The sequence below is a fragment of the Pollicipes pollicipes genome, unplaced genomic scaffold (genome assembly GCF_011947565.3).
Source record: "Pollicipes pollicipes isolate AB1234 unplaced genomic scaffold, Ppol_2.1 Scaffold_6138;HRSCAF=7277_pilon_pilon_pilon, whole genome shotgun sequence".
Classification (NCBI taxonomy): domain Eukaryota; kingdom Metazoa; phylum Arthropoda; class Thecostraca; order Pollicipedomorpha; family Pollicipedidae; genus Pollicipes; species Pollicipes pollicipes.
Window position 1 is genome coordinate 1,780,437 of NW_023596818.1, and position 13,045 is coordinate 1,793,481.

At 52.2% G+C, this 13,045-nt stretch overlaps 1 protein-coding gene across 1 annotated transcript; it reads right to left on the reverse strand.

The window, feature by feature from the left end:
• Positions 1-7,905: 7,905 nt before the first annotated feature.
• Positions 7,906-13,044, reverse strand: LOC119106202 (armadillo-like helical domain-containing protein 3). The gene is made up of 2 exons (XM_037229809.1): positions 12,962-13,044; positions 7,906-10,922 (listed from the first exon to the last, which is right to left on the reverse strand). Exon 2 carries the CDS (start codon positions 10,863-10,865, stop codon positions 8,853-8,855), a length of 2,013 nt encoding a protein of 670 aa, XP_037085704.1. The 5' UTR covers positions 10,866-10,922; positions 12,962-13,044; the 3' UTR covers positions 7,906-8,852.
• Position 13,045: the final 1 nt, after the last annotated feature.

The following is a 13,045-nucleotide window of genomic DNA, read 5'->3' on the forward strand; positions in this document are numbered from 1 at the left end:
ATTGCGAAGAAAATATGGCAACATCCGCTTAAATTGGCTGCTAAATGCCACCAAAATCAAGCACGAGCTTGATTCCTAGCTTATACGCGGTTAGCCAGGTAGTTGATAAAATCAGCTGATGGCTGAGGACTACAGAGTTTTTGCTTTGCCTGTTGCAAGGGAATGCAGAATACCCTATCCTTAAGAGAGAGAGAGAGAGAGAGAGAGAGAGAGAGAGAGAGAGAGAGAGAGAGAGAGAGAGAGAGAGAGAGAGAGAGAGAGAGAGAGAGAGAGAGAGAGAGAGAGAGAGAGAGAGAGAGAGAGAGAGAGAGAGAGAGAGAGAGAGAGAGAGAGAGAGAGAGAGAGAGAGAGAGAGAGAGAGAGAGAGAGAGAGAGAGAGAGAGAGAGAGAGAGAGAGAGAGAGAGAGAGAGAGAGAGAGAGAGAGAGAGAGAGAGAGAGAGAGAGAGAGAGAGAGAGAGAGAGAGAGAGAGAGAGAGAGAGAGAGAGAGAGAGAGAGAGAGAGAGAGAGAGAGAGAGAGAGAGAGAGAGAGAGAGAGAGAGAGAGAGAGAGAGAGAGAGAGAGAGAGAGAGAGAGAGAGAGAGAGAGAGAGAGAGAGAGAGAGAGAGAGAGAGAGAGAGAGAGAGAGAGAGAGAGAGAGAGAGAGAGAGAGAGAGAGAGAGAGAGAGAGAGAGAGAGAGAGAGAGAGAGAGAGAGAGAGAGAGAGAGAAGAGAGAGAGAGAGAGAGAGAGAGAGAGAGAGAGAGAGAGAGAGAGAGAGAGAGAGAGAGAGAGAGAGAGGAGAGAGAGAGAGAGAGAGAGAGAGAGAGAGAGAGAGAGAGAGAGAGAGAGAGAGAGAGAGAGAGAGAGAGAGAGAGAGAGAGAGAAGAGAGAGAGAGAGAGAGAGAGAGAGAGAGAGAGAGAGAGAGAGAGAGAGAGAGAGAGAGAGAGAGAGAGAGAGAGAGAGAGAGAGAGAGAGAGAGAGAGAGAGAGAGAGAGAGAGAGAGAGAGAGAGAGAGAGAGAGAGATATATATATATATATATATATATATATATATATATATATATATATATATATATATATATATATATATATATATATATATATATATATATATATATGAAAACCTAAGGTACACGTATAATAATCGTCACAAATTCAATAAACAATGGAAATAAGGTGCACGACGTCGACGGTGTGTAAAATTATGTTCGACAATGACAATAACGAATTCATCGACGTAATCGCCATAGCCGCAAATTCAGTCATAAGTCGGTAAGAAGTAAAGTCCTAATAAAAATGATTAAGATTTAGGTCCCCGTCAAGGAAGTAGGCCCTCCTATAATGCGGAAAACCCCCGGGACCAATAAGGACGGCACCTGAGCAATCGAAACTGCCGTAGCAGACCAACAAAGAAGCTCCAATAAACAGTGAAGGGTCCTCATAACAAGCGAGAAGAACCTAACACCAATATGGTGAGACCCTTGAACGATGGGGAGCACCCCGGCAGGGTAACATATAGGGTCCGGCCGGAGTACAGCTTCCCCTGAACTAACGCCCCTGTGTGATCAAGAGTGCCCGGGCAGGTTAACAGAGAGAGCTCTGACAAGTGAAAGGTGCTCAGCAAATAAGCTCAACAAGGGAAAGAGCCATAGGTCAATGACGAGGGTCCCTGAGTATCGAGTGCCTCGGAGCGTTACCTTATATGGCGCCCCAGCAACAGCACGGAGTCCTTCAAGCACGTGGAAAGAACCCGATACCAACATGAAGGGCCCCTGAGCAACCGAGTGCACCCTGGCATGTGGGGCCCCGGCAGTAGCGGCGGGGCGGGAGAGCCCGCTTACCCCGCGGGCGCAGCGGTCCCTGCTGAGCCCACGCCACCCGCCATGTCTTCGGCCGCGCCGTCGCCCGGCGTATCTGCGCCCAGTCCGCCGGTAAGCCCCGGGGCGCGGCCGCATCCGGGCCGGACACGGCCGCCAGGTGTCTAGGTAATTTACAATAACCATGCTTGACTGTACGCATCACGTGATCATCAGTGGAATGCCCGGTTGACTGCGCCATCTGTTGACAAAAGAGGGAAATAGCGGTAGGACTCAAAGATGCTTCTATGGTGTTATCTAGCGGCAGGAATCCAAACTAGCCTGGTTGCCATGGATACTGGACGTTTTGAACACGACTTTACGACTCTGGACTTTGCGACTCCGGACTTTGTGTCCCTGGACCTTATGAACGCCCCAATGGGCACGGAATTGGACGTTTTCTGGACGATATGAACACTGGACGCTGCGATGCTGGACTTTTGATGGCTCGCCCTTTCGGCACTGGGCCACGGACAGATCACGACTTGTCGCGTACGAATTGTCCTTTGGTGGCGAGCTTAGCGTGAGGTCAAGTCATGAACAAATACATATGAAAAGTAGCAAGGTTTGTTTACTGCCATGGCTGCAAATAACGGCAAAATAAGGATGATCTTTCCACAAAACATCAGTGCTGATATCCAGTGCAGCAATAACGTGACATGCAAGCAGGCGGGTATTTGTACTTGCACATGCGTGCGAGAATACGCCTGCAGGAGGGATATTACTATCAGCGATGCATTTTTTGAGCATTACATTACATAATCTCACGCATGCGCTAATCCCTTGGTCTAAGTTTTTTCCGTTATATACCTTCGTTTATAGCTTAGCCAGCTTAGGAAGGTTCCTCAAGAAGTATACAAAAACACAGTGTGCTGTAATTTTCATCGAGACATGCATCAGAGAAAACCTGCCGCCGACATTTATGACTTTATTCGTAATGAATCTAAGCATAAGGTGTGAAAGTGTTTTCGACACATCATTCTTTTTGAAAGGTCAACCCCCCGGGCTGTGTACAAGATCATGACCAGTGACGTCACACACACAAACACAGGTGATGCGCTAGGGCTCTTATTCAACTCGCGAATACTTGCAGTAGACAGGTAAGGAAGAAAAAATGGAAAATGGCCTGCTGTGCCTGATGTTTAGTCGATTACTGAGGAAACCATATCGTCAGGTGATGGTCAACTGCCTTCATTAGGCTTAATTCGAATAACATTATGACCGGCGATGCCATGTTCTCTGCATTTGGGTCCCAGCTTTCACTCAAACGGCCATACTTTCATATCTGTGTTCTGTCGGTGGGCAGGCAAGAACAATAACGATGGAAGTGGCCTGTTACTCTTTGTGTTTTGTCGACAACCAGTGACGTCATATCCCCAGCTGATGCTTCATGGTCGTAAGTCAGCATAAATGAGCCAGTATAAGTTCATAATCAATGACGTCACACTCAGATAATGCGTCAAAGCCTTTTTTAGCGCTTGAAAACTTGCGGCAGACAGGTACGGAAGGAAAAGATGAAGTGTCTTGCTGCACCCAGTGTTCAGTCGATTAACGATGCTGTCAACGTCAGCTGATGCTTTACGGTATTCAGACGGCACAAGCGAATCCGTGTTAACTCATGACTAGTGACGTCACGCACTCAAATGATGCGGCAGTCTTCATTCAGCACGCGAGTACGTGTAGTAGACAGGGACGAAATGTAAGGATGGAAAACGGTCTGTCGTTCATATTTTCACGGGCTCAAATTTGGGGGTGCCCGCTCGGCAGCTAAACTCTTTAAGTATCCTGGTGAGGTTCGTGAAATGTTTCTAAACATACATTGTAAGCGCCAGATAGCGATGACGTAAACTGATGTAGCCATATCGTCATGTGACAACTGACAGCAGTCAACAGACGGTCTCGACATAAGCGAGCGTGTTTTAATCATACCTTGCGTCTCTGATGCTGAGCAAGCGCTTGCAGGCTGCTATATCGGCCGCTTTGTTTTCTGTTTCCTTCTTGACTCTTTTGAGATGTTTTGAGACAAAAGTGCCGTCAATGCAGCAGGGGATGCTAGATCTAACCCCATTCAAAGCCTGTAATAATGAGCTCCGAGCACCTCGGCAAATGTTTTACCTATACACCGCAATGGCCGACCCCGCACCCCAGCGGAAAAAGGGCTCAAGTGGATCCGGTGGCGTTGGGTTGAGTTGGAAAAAACAAATCGCTTTCCCGGTGGTCTTTTGGCTGGTGATCAGAGAGTCAACCTGGTACGGGGCAGCTGTCTCGTAGCCTCGTACAACATGAAAAACGTCCCTCCTCTCGGTCTCGTGTAGATAAATGACCGCAGGCAAAATCATCCGTTTAACCGGAATTACGCTATTGTGTTGCCGGTTCAGGGTGCAAGGAGCAAGCCATGGTTCACATATGGGTGGTTTGATGTCAAAATCACCGATGCAAACCATTCGGGTATTGTCTATATTAATAAATAGAACTTATAAAATGTGGTTGAATTAGATGGATTCCTGAGGTCCGAGTCTACCTTAAGCAGTGCCTTGCTGTGTGAACCCTGACCAACTGACCAGCCTATTGTAAAATTCCAACTAAGCGACAGAACTTTGTGGCAGTAGTGCAACGTGTCGTAATATTCAGCCCGCTCCACCCTGTTGATCTTCGGCGGCCGCTGACCCTGGCCACAGGCCTTCCCAGTCAGAGCCAAGTAGCGAACACGTAAGCGACTAGAACCTTTAATCTCATCACCCTTGCGTAGCTAAGTTGTGTCAGGCGCTATAACTCAATGAGATACGATGGCGGCCAGTTGTTGATTTCACGACCGAATACAAAGCCTAACTGAAATGTAGGGGCCCATCGGTTAGGGAATCCTTCGTTAAGTTTTTGCCCCCCCCCCTCAAATTCGGATACGCCGCCTCTACTCTAAAGGGGTCTCTAGGGCAAAGGGAGAGCGCGCTGTGCTTGGGGAGGCGACAGCCGCACGTGGCGAATAGGACGGCCCCGACGCTGGTCACCTCGTGACGACCTCCGGCTCCACTGGCAACGGGACGCCGGCAACGACGCACGCAATGCCCACAGAGCTGTCGTCCTTCATCCCACCCGGACCATGGATGGCTGTACGCTCCGAAGATGTCCTTTGACCTTCCCCCATCTGGCGGACGCGGGCAACGGCAACCTCTTCCCGCCCGTGCAATTGGGGAAGGGGGGGGGGGCACGGGTCATGCGATCCTCCCGGCCCGGCGCTGCGTCTCAGAGCGAGGGGCAAGGCGATTCCGTGATCCCATAATTAAGGACGAGGGGGGTGCATATACCCGGCATGGGGACGCAGAACAAAGTCCAAAAAGTAGGCTTATATGTGACTATGTAGCAGGCTTATATGTGCTATGTGTAAAAGACCGTGAACACAGGCACGTTTCACGTTTCAATTGTTGAGTGTTTAAGCGAAACTGGCGGGATTTGGCCGGGCGGAGACAAGGTACTCGCGCCCGGCGTGGGCTGATGTGGCGACCGGGGCCGGTGACGCACGCTTCGGCGCAGCGGCTCGCTTATCAGCCCACGTCGGGGCCGGTGACGCGCGCTTCGGCGCAGCGGCTCGCTCATCAGCCCACGCCGGGGCCGGTGACGCGCGCTTCGGCGCAGCGGCTCGCTCATCAGCCCACGCCGGGGCCGGTGACGCGCGCTTCGGCGCAGCGGCTCGCTCATCGGCCCACGCCGGGGCTCTCTTGGTTTAGCCGTTGGAGGCGGCTATAAGGCCCCAGGTCGTTTCATTACGGCCCTCACCGGTCATGCGTCGAGGCCGGGCTGGCGTACGAGCCGCGCCCGCACATCCGTGACAGTTTTATTTGACGGGGACGCTAGTTTATTTGCCCGCTGGTCGGCTTGCTCGTTTCTCGCTTCCCCTCTCAGCCAAACACCGCACAGCTCAGGCGCGCGGGTTTTGCTTACAATAACGCTTCTTAACCTTTTCTAATGTGCTACCTGATCCAGCTTGCGCCCCTTCAGCCAGACTGATCCAGACCCTTTGTCGATCCGCAACCGACTGCCCCTTTAAAGGAACGAGTCGTGCAGTAGCGGTGATGACTGCGAAGAGTGATAAGCACGGAACGCGTCTGGGCAGCCCGTCTCGACCATGGTCAGGACTAACGAGGAACCAATCGACCGCAGTCCCGCCCTCACCTTTGCTGGGTAACGCGGCCCGAAGGCACGGATTCTTTCTTTTTTACCAGGGGACAGTCGACTCGTTTCGTTGTCTCCCACCTGACTTCAGGGGTGACGGCATGGAGAAGCGTAGGTCATGGTACGACCAGGGACCAGTTCGGACCGCCCGGAATGCAGGATTACGCACGGTGGTAACTGGATCTTTGCCCTTGATGGTGGCATGTTTCGGACGGAGAGGGATCCCGCCCCCGACGTCATAGGAAGGGCGACAGGGGACCAGGTCGTCGGACAGTTCTGTACTGGACGGGGCGCCGCCTCAGGCGTATGCGCAGCTGTGGGAAGCTGCACGTGGTGGGCGGGGCCGAGGGAGCAGTGGGCCGCCCAACGGTGGACGAGACGCCAGGGAGCGTCGTCCAAATAGGTAGCCGTCACCCTGAAGGTCAGGCGAGGGAACGAGTCGTCGTCCAGCTTTAGACACCTGAGGCCGCCCGAGTAGCCGCGTCGGTGCCAGGCTGATCACAAGCTGACCAGCTGTTTTAAATAGGACATGAACGTGGCTTCAGTGGATTTTTGAAATTCGTTAAATCAGGTCAATGCGGCACGAGGACTCACGCAGGAGTCCCAACTGTAATGCCAGCCAAGGCTTTGCATAGGGAGGGGGTCAAACGGGGGGGGGGGGGGACTCCTGCCCCTATACGAGCCAAAGATGAGTCGGGTGACGTAAGCGCCAGCGGGTGTGTCTGCTCGGAGTGAATGTGGCGGGGCGCCGAATGCATGCGGTCTGTGTGAATAAGTTAATGACAGGGGGTTTCCAGGGTCGATATCCAGCGGACTCATGTCAGCGTCATTCGCTAGAAAATCGGGATCCCGCCATTCCAGGCGCGCTATGGAATTCAAGACGTTTAGCTTTTCTTATGCGCCTGGTACCGTCTCTACCCCGTTTAAATACCATCACCAACCAAGCGGTGGAGGTGGGATCCCGTGGCTGAGGGCAGATCACTATGCACGGGGAGGCAGCCGTTCATGGCGCCTGACCGGACCTACCATCCCGGCAGTACCCCGGCCACCCGCGCCATCCCAACTCTGTGGCTCGCGCGTGTGTGATGTGGTATGTACCGGAGTCAAACGGGCCGGGCTGTGCGCTGCGCCACCTGGCTCGTATGCTGACCAATGGGCTCCTCACGATGAATTTGCTCTTGCGAGGAGGCGTATTAGCGGCAACCGGCGACCCGCACCAGCGGCACCCAGGCAGCAGCGCAGTGCACGCGCACCCCAGCACAGATAACCCCTCACATACACTACCGTTCGTTAAAAGAACTCAATATCACCATTCCTGGCAGAATTCAAGCTCAAATGAAGGGTAGCCCCACGTTACCCGTAAGTTGCCGGGCAAGTTCGGATTTCAATAGCATGAGAATATTCACTGCCGTATGGACTAGTGCCCCTTGAAAAGCCCTATCTCTCAAGATGATCGCTCAAGGCGTTATTCACGATCAAATGACAAGGAACTCCACATCGCTAGTTACTGGCCGATTTCAGATTTTTGAACTTCAGTGCATAGGCTGGCGTTCGTCAAAAAGCCCTGACCTTTCAATGTCTCATTCAAGGCTCTGAAATATCCCCCATCGCCCGTAACTTTTGGGTGATGAGAACTACCCAGTCACCTGAGCCAGAATGTGACCTTGAATTGTGACCTTGAGCGGCCAGCACTTTAAGAAGGCCATTAGTTAACCCGCTAGAGCCGATCACGATGCTTACAAGTCCGAAATCGGCCGGGAGTTCTAGGACATCTTCGAAGATATGGGCTCCCAGAATACCGAACAGCCGAACTGGGCCACTCAAGTGGTGCACTTAGTCACCGTTTCAGCCCCGCCCAAAACCACGATGGCGCGTCGAGACGGGCCGCGCAGAAAACAACATTGAAATAATCATGTTGGCGCAAGCATGAACACCCCATATGCTAGGAATCAAACCACGCATCACACATACCGCAGTCACTCTTCAACAGGTCCGCGCCCGTAAGCAACATTTAGAACCGAAACACTTGCATGTCACGACCGCGAACTGTTTGGTGGTAGCGTCCGACCGACAGAACCATGTCCAGCCGTATGACGCCGCAGCAGCTCAAGTGATGGTCCAAGTTACCTGCTACAACGCAGACTGTACGTTGCTTTCACCCTCGAAGTTTTCGTGAACACGAATGCCCGAAACTCTCATACAGTTTGCATCACGAAATCGATCGCAGAGTACCGTCACAACTGGATCATTCAGGTTCTTCTCGAACCGCACTTAGCATTAACATCACTTGTACGTCGACAAATATGTTGTTTAAACGGCATTGCACGTGACGACAAAATAAACAGCATCCGAGACGAGTAAAGCAAGGACCGCAGTGACACCAGCCCAGCATAAACTAATGCTAGGCTCGTCTGCCATGCACAGCTGGCGGACTTCCAAGAATCGGGTTCAAAACACAGCTCACGATTCACCGCGCACAGTCTCATGTGTCGCAGTGAACGAACAGTGAGGCGGGGGAAGGGGGGGGGGGGGGTGAGGCAGCATGAGACGCTGTGACTGCATGAGGGTCTCCACGTGACAGATTCGCTGGTCCAACGAGACGTCACATCACGAAGTGAAAGAAAATAGACCGACTCCGCGCACCCAGCGACCAGCTTTCGCTAACACTCGCGAACAACACATCAATGTCGCGCCCCAAAGCCCTTGTAACACGATCACCGATCGTAAATTAACCTTTTATCACACTTCAGAACAAGGCCGTGAGCTGCATTGCCAATCGACTTATGCGCGCGAGCGGCCCGGGCCGGCGCGTCTCCCTCCGCGCAGCGCGCCGCGGTGGCGGCGTTATCACGATATTTGCGATAGCTGGCTGAGCAGCGTGGTATGATCGACGGCGTCGAAGTTAAGGCCGGCCCACGTGTCACGGACGACGCTGCGCACTACGGCCGTGAAGAAGCTGGAGTAGCGCGGGCTCTCTGCGTACCGCTCATACTGGTCCAGGCTCTCCTGCAGCTTCAGCGTCAGCGACTCGTAGTTGCACCGGACCACGTCCAGCACCTGCTCCTCTGTCAGACTCGTTTGGTTGTTGGTCTGCGACCACGCGTCGATCTTGGGCGAGAAGTGGTTGCAAATGGCGCGGATGTTGACCAGGTTGTTGGTGAGTCGCATGGCACTCTCGCGGTGCTCGCCCTCGTTCGAGTAGCGCAGCGACATGGAGTACAGGTTCGAGAACACCTGGTGCATGCGGATCAGTTCGTAGTAGAGCTCGTCGTAGCTGGAGGGCGTTGGCAGGAACGTGTCGCCGTACGTGATGAACAGGTTGAAGATGTTCACCACCATGATGGCCAGCTCGAAGACGTTGGTGCGCTTCACCACGGCGCTCTCGTTCGCCACGATGAACTTGAGCAGCGACATGAGCGCCGACCAGAGTTCGCGCCAGTGGTAGCCCAGGCGCACGCGACAGCGCTTCTGGTAACAGAGCACGCGGTGGATGATGCCCACACACTGCAGGTAGAGGTCCAGCGGGAACCGCTTCATCAGGTGCGACATGACGAACTCGACTGTGAGGTCGAGCAGTGCCGTGGCGAGCGGTTGCGGGTGCGCCGGCCGGTCCGCCGCCTTGCGGTGTCGCATCGGCAGCCGGTGCAGACGCACCACGAACACCAGGTTGGCGTCATGCATCAGAGAGTTGCAATACTGGTCCTCTGACACGCACGTCAACACAATGAAACACTGGCGCACGTTGTTGGCGGCCGCGTCCGACTTCGTGTCCTGCATGACGATCGAGCAGTACTCGAGGAACGCCACCAGCAGGTTGACGGGCGGGCTGAGCTCGGCGACGGGCAGTGGCGGCGGCGCCTGCTCGCGGTCCAGCGTACTCTGCGGCGACGGCGGCTGGCTCGCGTCCGTCGACGCCTGTGTCAGCGTCGCAATGAAGTTGCGGTTCAGGTGGACGGCCTCGTACAGCGCCACCAGCACGCCATGGTTCGCCTTGATGCTCTCGGTGCGCGTGGCGAGCTCGTCAGCCACGAACATGTTGCCCACCATGCTGGTGAAGCTCGACAGCCAGCCCTGGTTCTGCGCGTCGTACGTCTGCGCCGAGTACTTCCAGTTGAACTCGGTGAGCGCGGCGGTGATCACCTGGCTGTAGCCGTTCAGCGCCAGCTCGTCGTCCAATATGGACAGCTTCACCACGTACGGGTTGGCCGCCTCGTACTTGCGATAGTTGACGAGCAGCGTCAGCAGCAGCACGCACTTGTGACCGTGCACCGAACGCGTGGCGCTGTGCGACAGCAGCTGGATCAACGGCTCGAACAGCGAGCTGTTGATCATGAGGTACTCCAGCAGAGCATTGCGGCTGATGTCGGCGGCGGCCACGGCCACCACCAGCAGCACGTCCAGCACCAACGCGCGCAGCGTGTCCGGGTACGGGCCGGCCAGCAGCTCGGCGCAGCGGCCGCAGAGCACGCCCATCTCGCGCTCGGCCGCGTCGCAGCCGGGCAGCAGGTCGACCGGGTCGGGACTGGGCTCCGGCCGCGTCTGCCGACACACGCCCGCCACCACGCCCGCCAGCGTCTGCAGCGCGTGCGCCGCGCGCAGCAGGTGCTCGTCGCAGGCCACCGCCACGCAGCGCGCAAACAGCTGGTTGAGTGGCGTCTTGAGGGCGACGAGCTGCTCGCCGGAGAGCCGCGACAGCTCCGTCTCCAGCACGACCACCTTCGGCTTCAGCAGGAACAGCTCGTCCCAGAAATTGGCATTGGACGCCACCAGGTCCTCACCGCGGAAGAACGACTCGTAGATCTGCACGATCTTCTCCTTCATCTGCTTCTTCTGCGATCCCGGCCGCAGGCGGGACGCCATCGCGGATGTTTTGAGTGTGACCTATCGGTCTGGCTCCAGTCTGCTGTGTCCTTTCCCCTGCAGCAAGGATGGGACTTCATACAACAAATGCAAGAAGAGTTAAATTGTTCACCTAACTGGTCTAAGTTAATGAAATCAGAAGGTAAGAATGCATCTGCTCAAAGCGAAATGAATAGCAACAGCAAAGGCTTTATTCTTTTTCCACATGCATGTTGTTGTCTCATATGTCGATTTGATGTGGGAGACATACCCAGGGTGCTAGATAACATCAGAATGATTCAATTGTAATTAAACTATCCCACCAAACCTATCTTTCAACTTGATATAAACAAAACAAAACAGATAATTCATAAATCTGCCTCCAAACAGCACATCTTTCCAAGAAGCACTATTTTCAAACATCCATGCCATAGCCATCATTACCCTTTTGAGGTGATCAATGGCATTTGACTCCATTACATTTTATGTCTTGCTGTTAGAGGAAGAGTTCCACATCTGCATGGGTTTTAACCTAAAATAGTCATCTTGAAGACCTTTCAATGCTGTTCACAATACTGCCCTTCTTAAGACCTAAGCCCCTCTAGTTTCTGAGCTAAGCACCCACCAAAATTGGGAAGGTATATTGGGGAGAGTATTTCAAATTACCTTCACCTTCACAATGTCATAATTACATCATTCAAATCCTGCTTTTCCATACCACATGCTGCAATGACTGCCAATAACAGCATAATTGAAGGTGTTCATATCTGGTGTTCTGAACATGATTTCAAGACACAACAGCCATCAGCTGGTTCTAAATCAATGTTGTGGAAGGTATGATGATATAATTAAACCATGACACATTGTGAAGTATATTGACTAAACAGAAAACTATGCCATCTGGAGCAGTTTTTCACCTAAAAGTGGTACCAACAGATATAAGTGGGCTTGTTTTATCATATCTGATGTTTACTTGAATACCTTCAAATATTAAATATTCCCTTAAATGATTGAGGGCAACAATGTCCTTGGTAAATAAGAACCTACATCAAAAATGGTATCTTTTTGAGCAAAGCTTAAGCTATCTGATCAGGGTAGCATAAATTGACAATCTGAAACAGGCATTGCATGCTCCACCTGACAGCCACAAGCCTGGCAATATCAGGAGGCATAAAAGGAATGCCTCATGTATCTTCCATCTTTAAAAGCACTTTTACTTTTAACTATGCATGGAAAAAGAATAACAAGACCCTACCCATTGCAAGTGTCAATTCTGTGGAGCTTGCCCCCCAATTATTTCATGATTTAGGATCAGCATGAATTCAATAACTGGGAGAAATTGACAAAATGCCACAGCTGGTTTAGGGCTTCCACATATTGATGTCATACATTAAATTACACCATATACATCATGGCAAACATGTCCAAAGTACATGCTACATCACACCAAAACTTTCAGCACATCTGAGCATATATCAGTTTAGAGCACAATAACCATTAATTTCAGCACATTGGAAGCCAATCTCAAGGGAACTATAATACTATGAATGTAATCTGGGGCCATCATACTGCAAAAACATTGTTTCATGCCAAAATTGAGGATGTATGTTATTTGGCTTGGGCTGAGTCACGTACACATAAACACAAGGTCAGTGTACTGGTGTCATGTAGGTGCCCAGTGCTGTGGATGGAATTTATGGCAAATTGACCTGCAAATGGTTCATTTACATTTCATTTCAGCCACGGTCATAAAGAATTGATGTTCCCTCTGCACTGCTTCTGAGCTCACATCAGTCTTTTGGGTGCTGCTTGCACACTTTGGGTTTGGTAGTAAATGGAACCAATCATTCATACTTTGACAGGGATTAGGACTAATTGGATAATGTTCTGAAGGAGAACACAAAGTCTGTGCTTCTCCTGCCGTCATGATCAGAACCCTTGGAGTAAACAAAATATTTAAGCTCAATATTGGGATGAAAATAAAAAGATACTGCGACACTGATCATGACTCTTTGATTGCACAGCAAACCGGCACCCCGCAATCCGGTACTCCCGGCGTACGTTTCGCGGGAACGGTCTAACACACTGAACAACTGGTTGATGGAAATTGGACATGCCTCAATGCCAGATGTACGCGGACGCGCCCTCCTCGCCAGACTCAACACGAATTACGCGAACACATTCAACGTGAAGATGGCACG

What these genes read in the sequence shown, in the direction of transcription:
- LOC119106202 (XM_037229809.1), bottom strand. Translation starts at nt 10,865, where the DNA reads ATGGCGTCCCGCCTGCGGCCGGGATCGCAGAAGAAGCAGATGAAGGAG.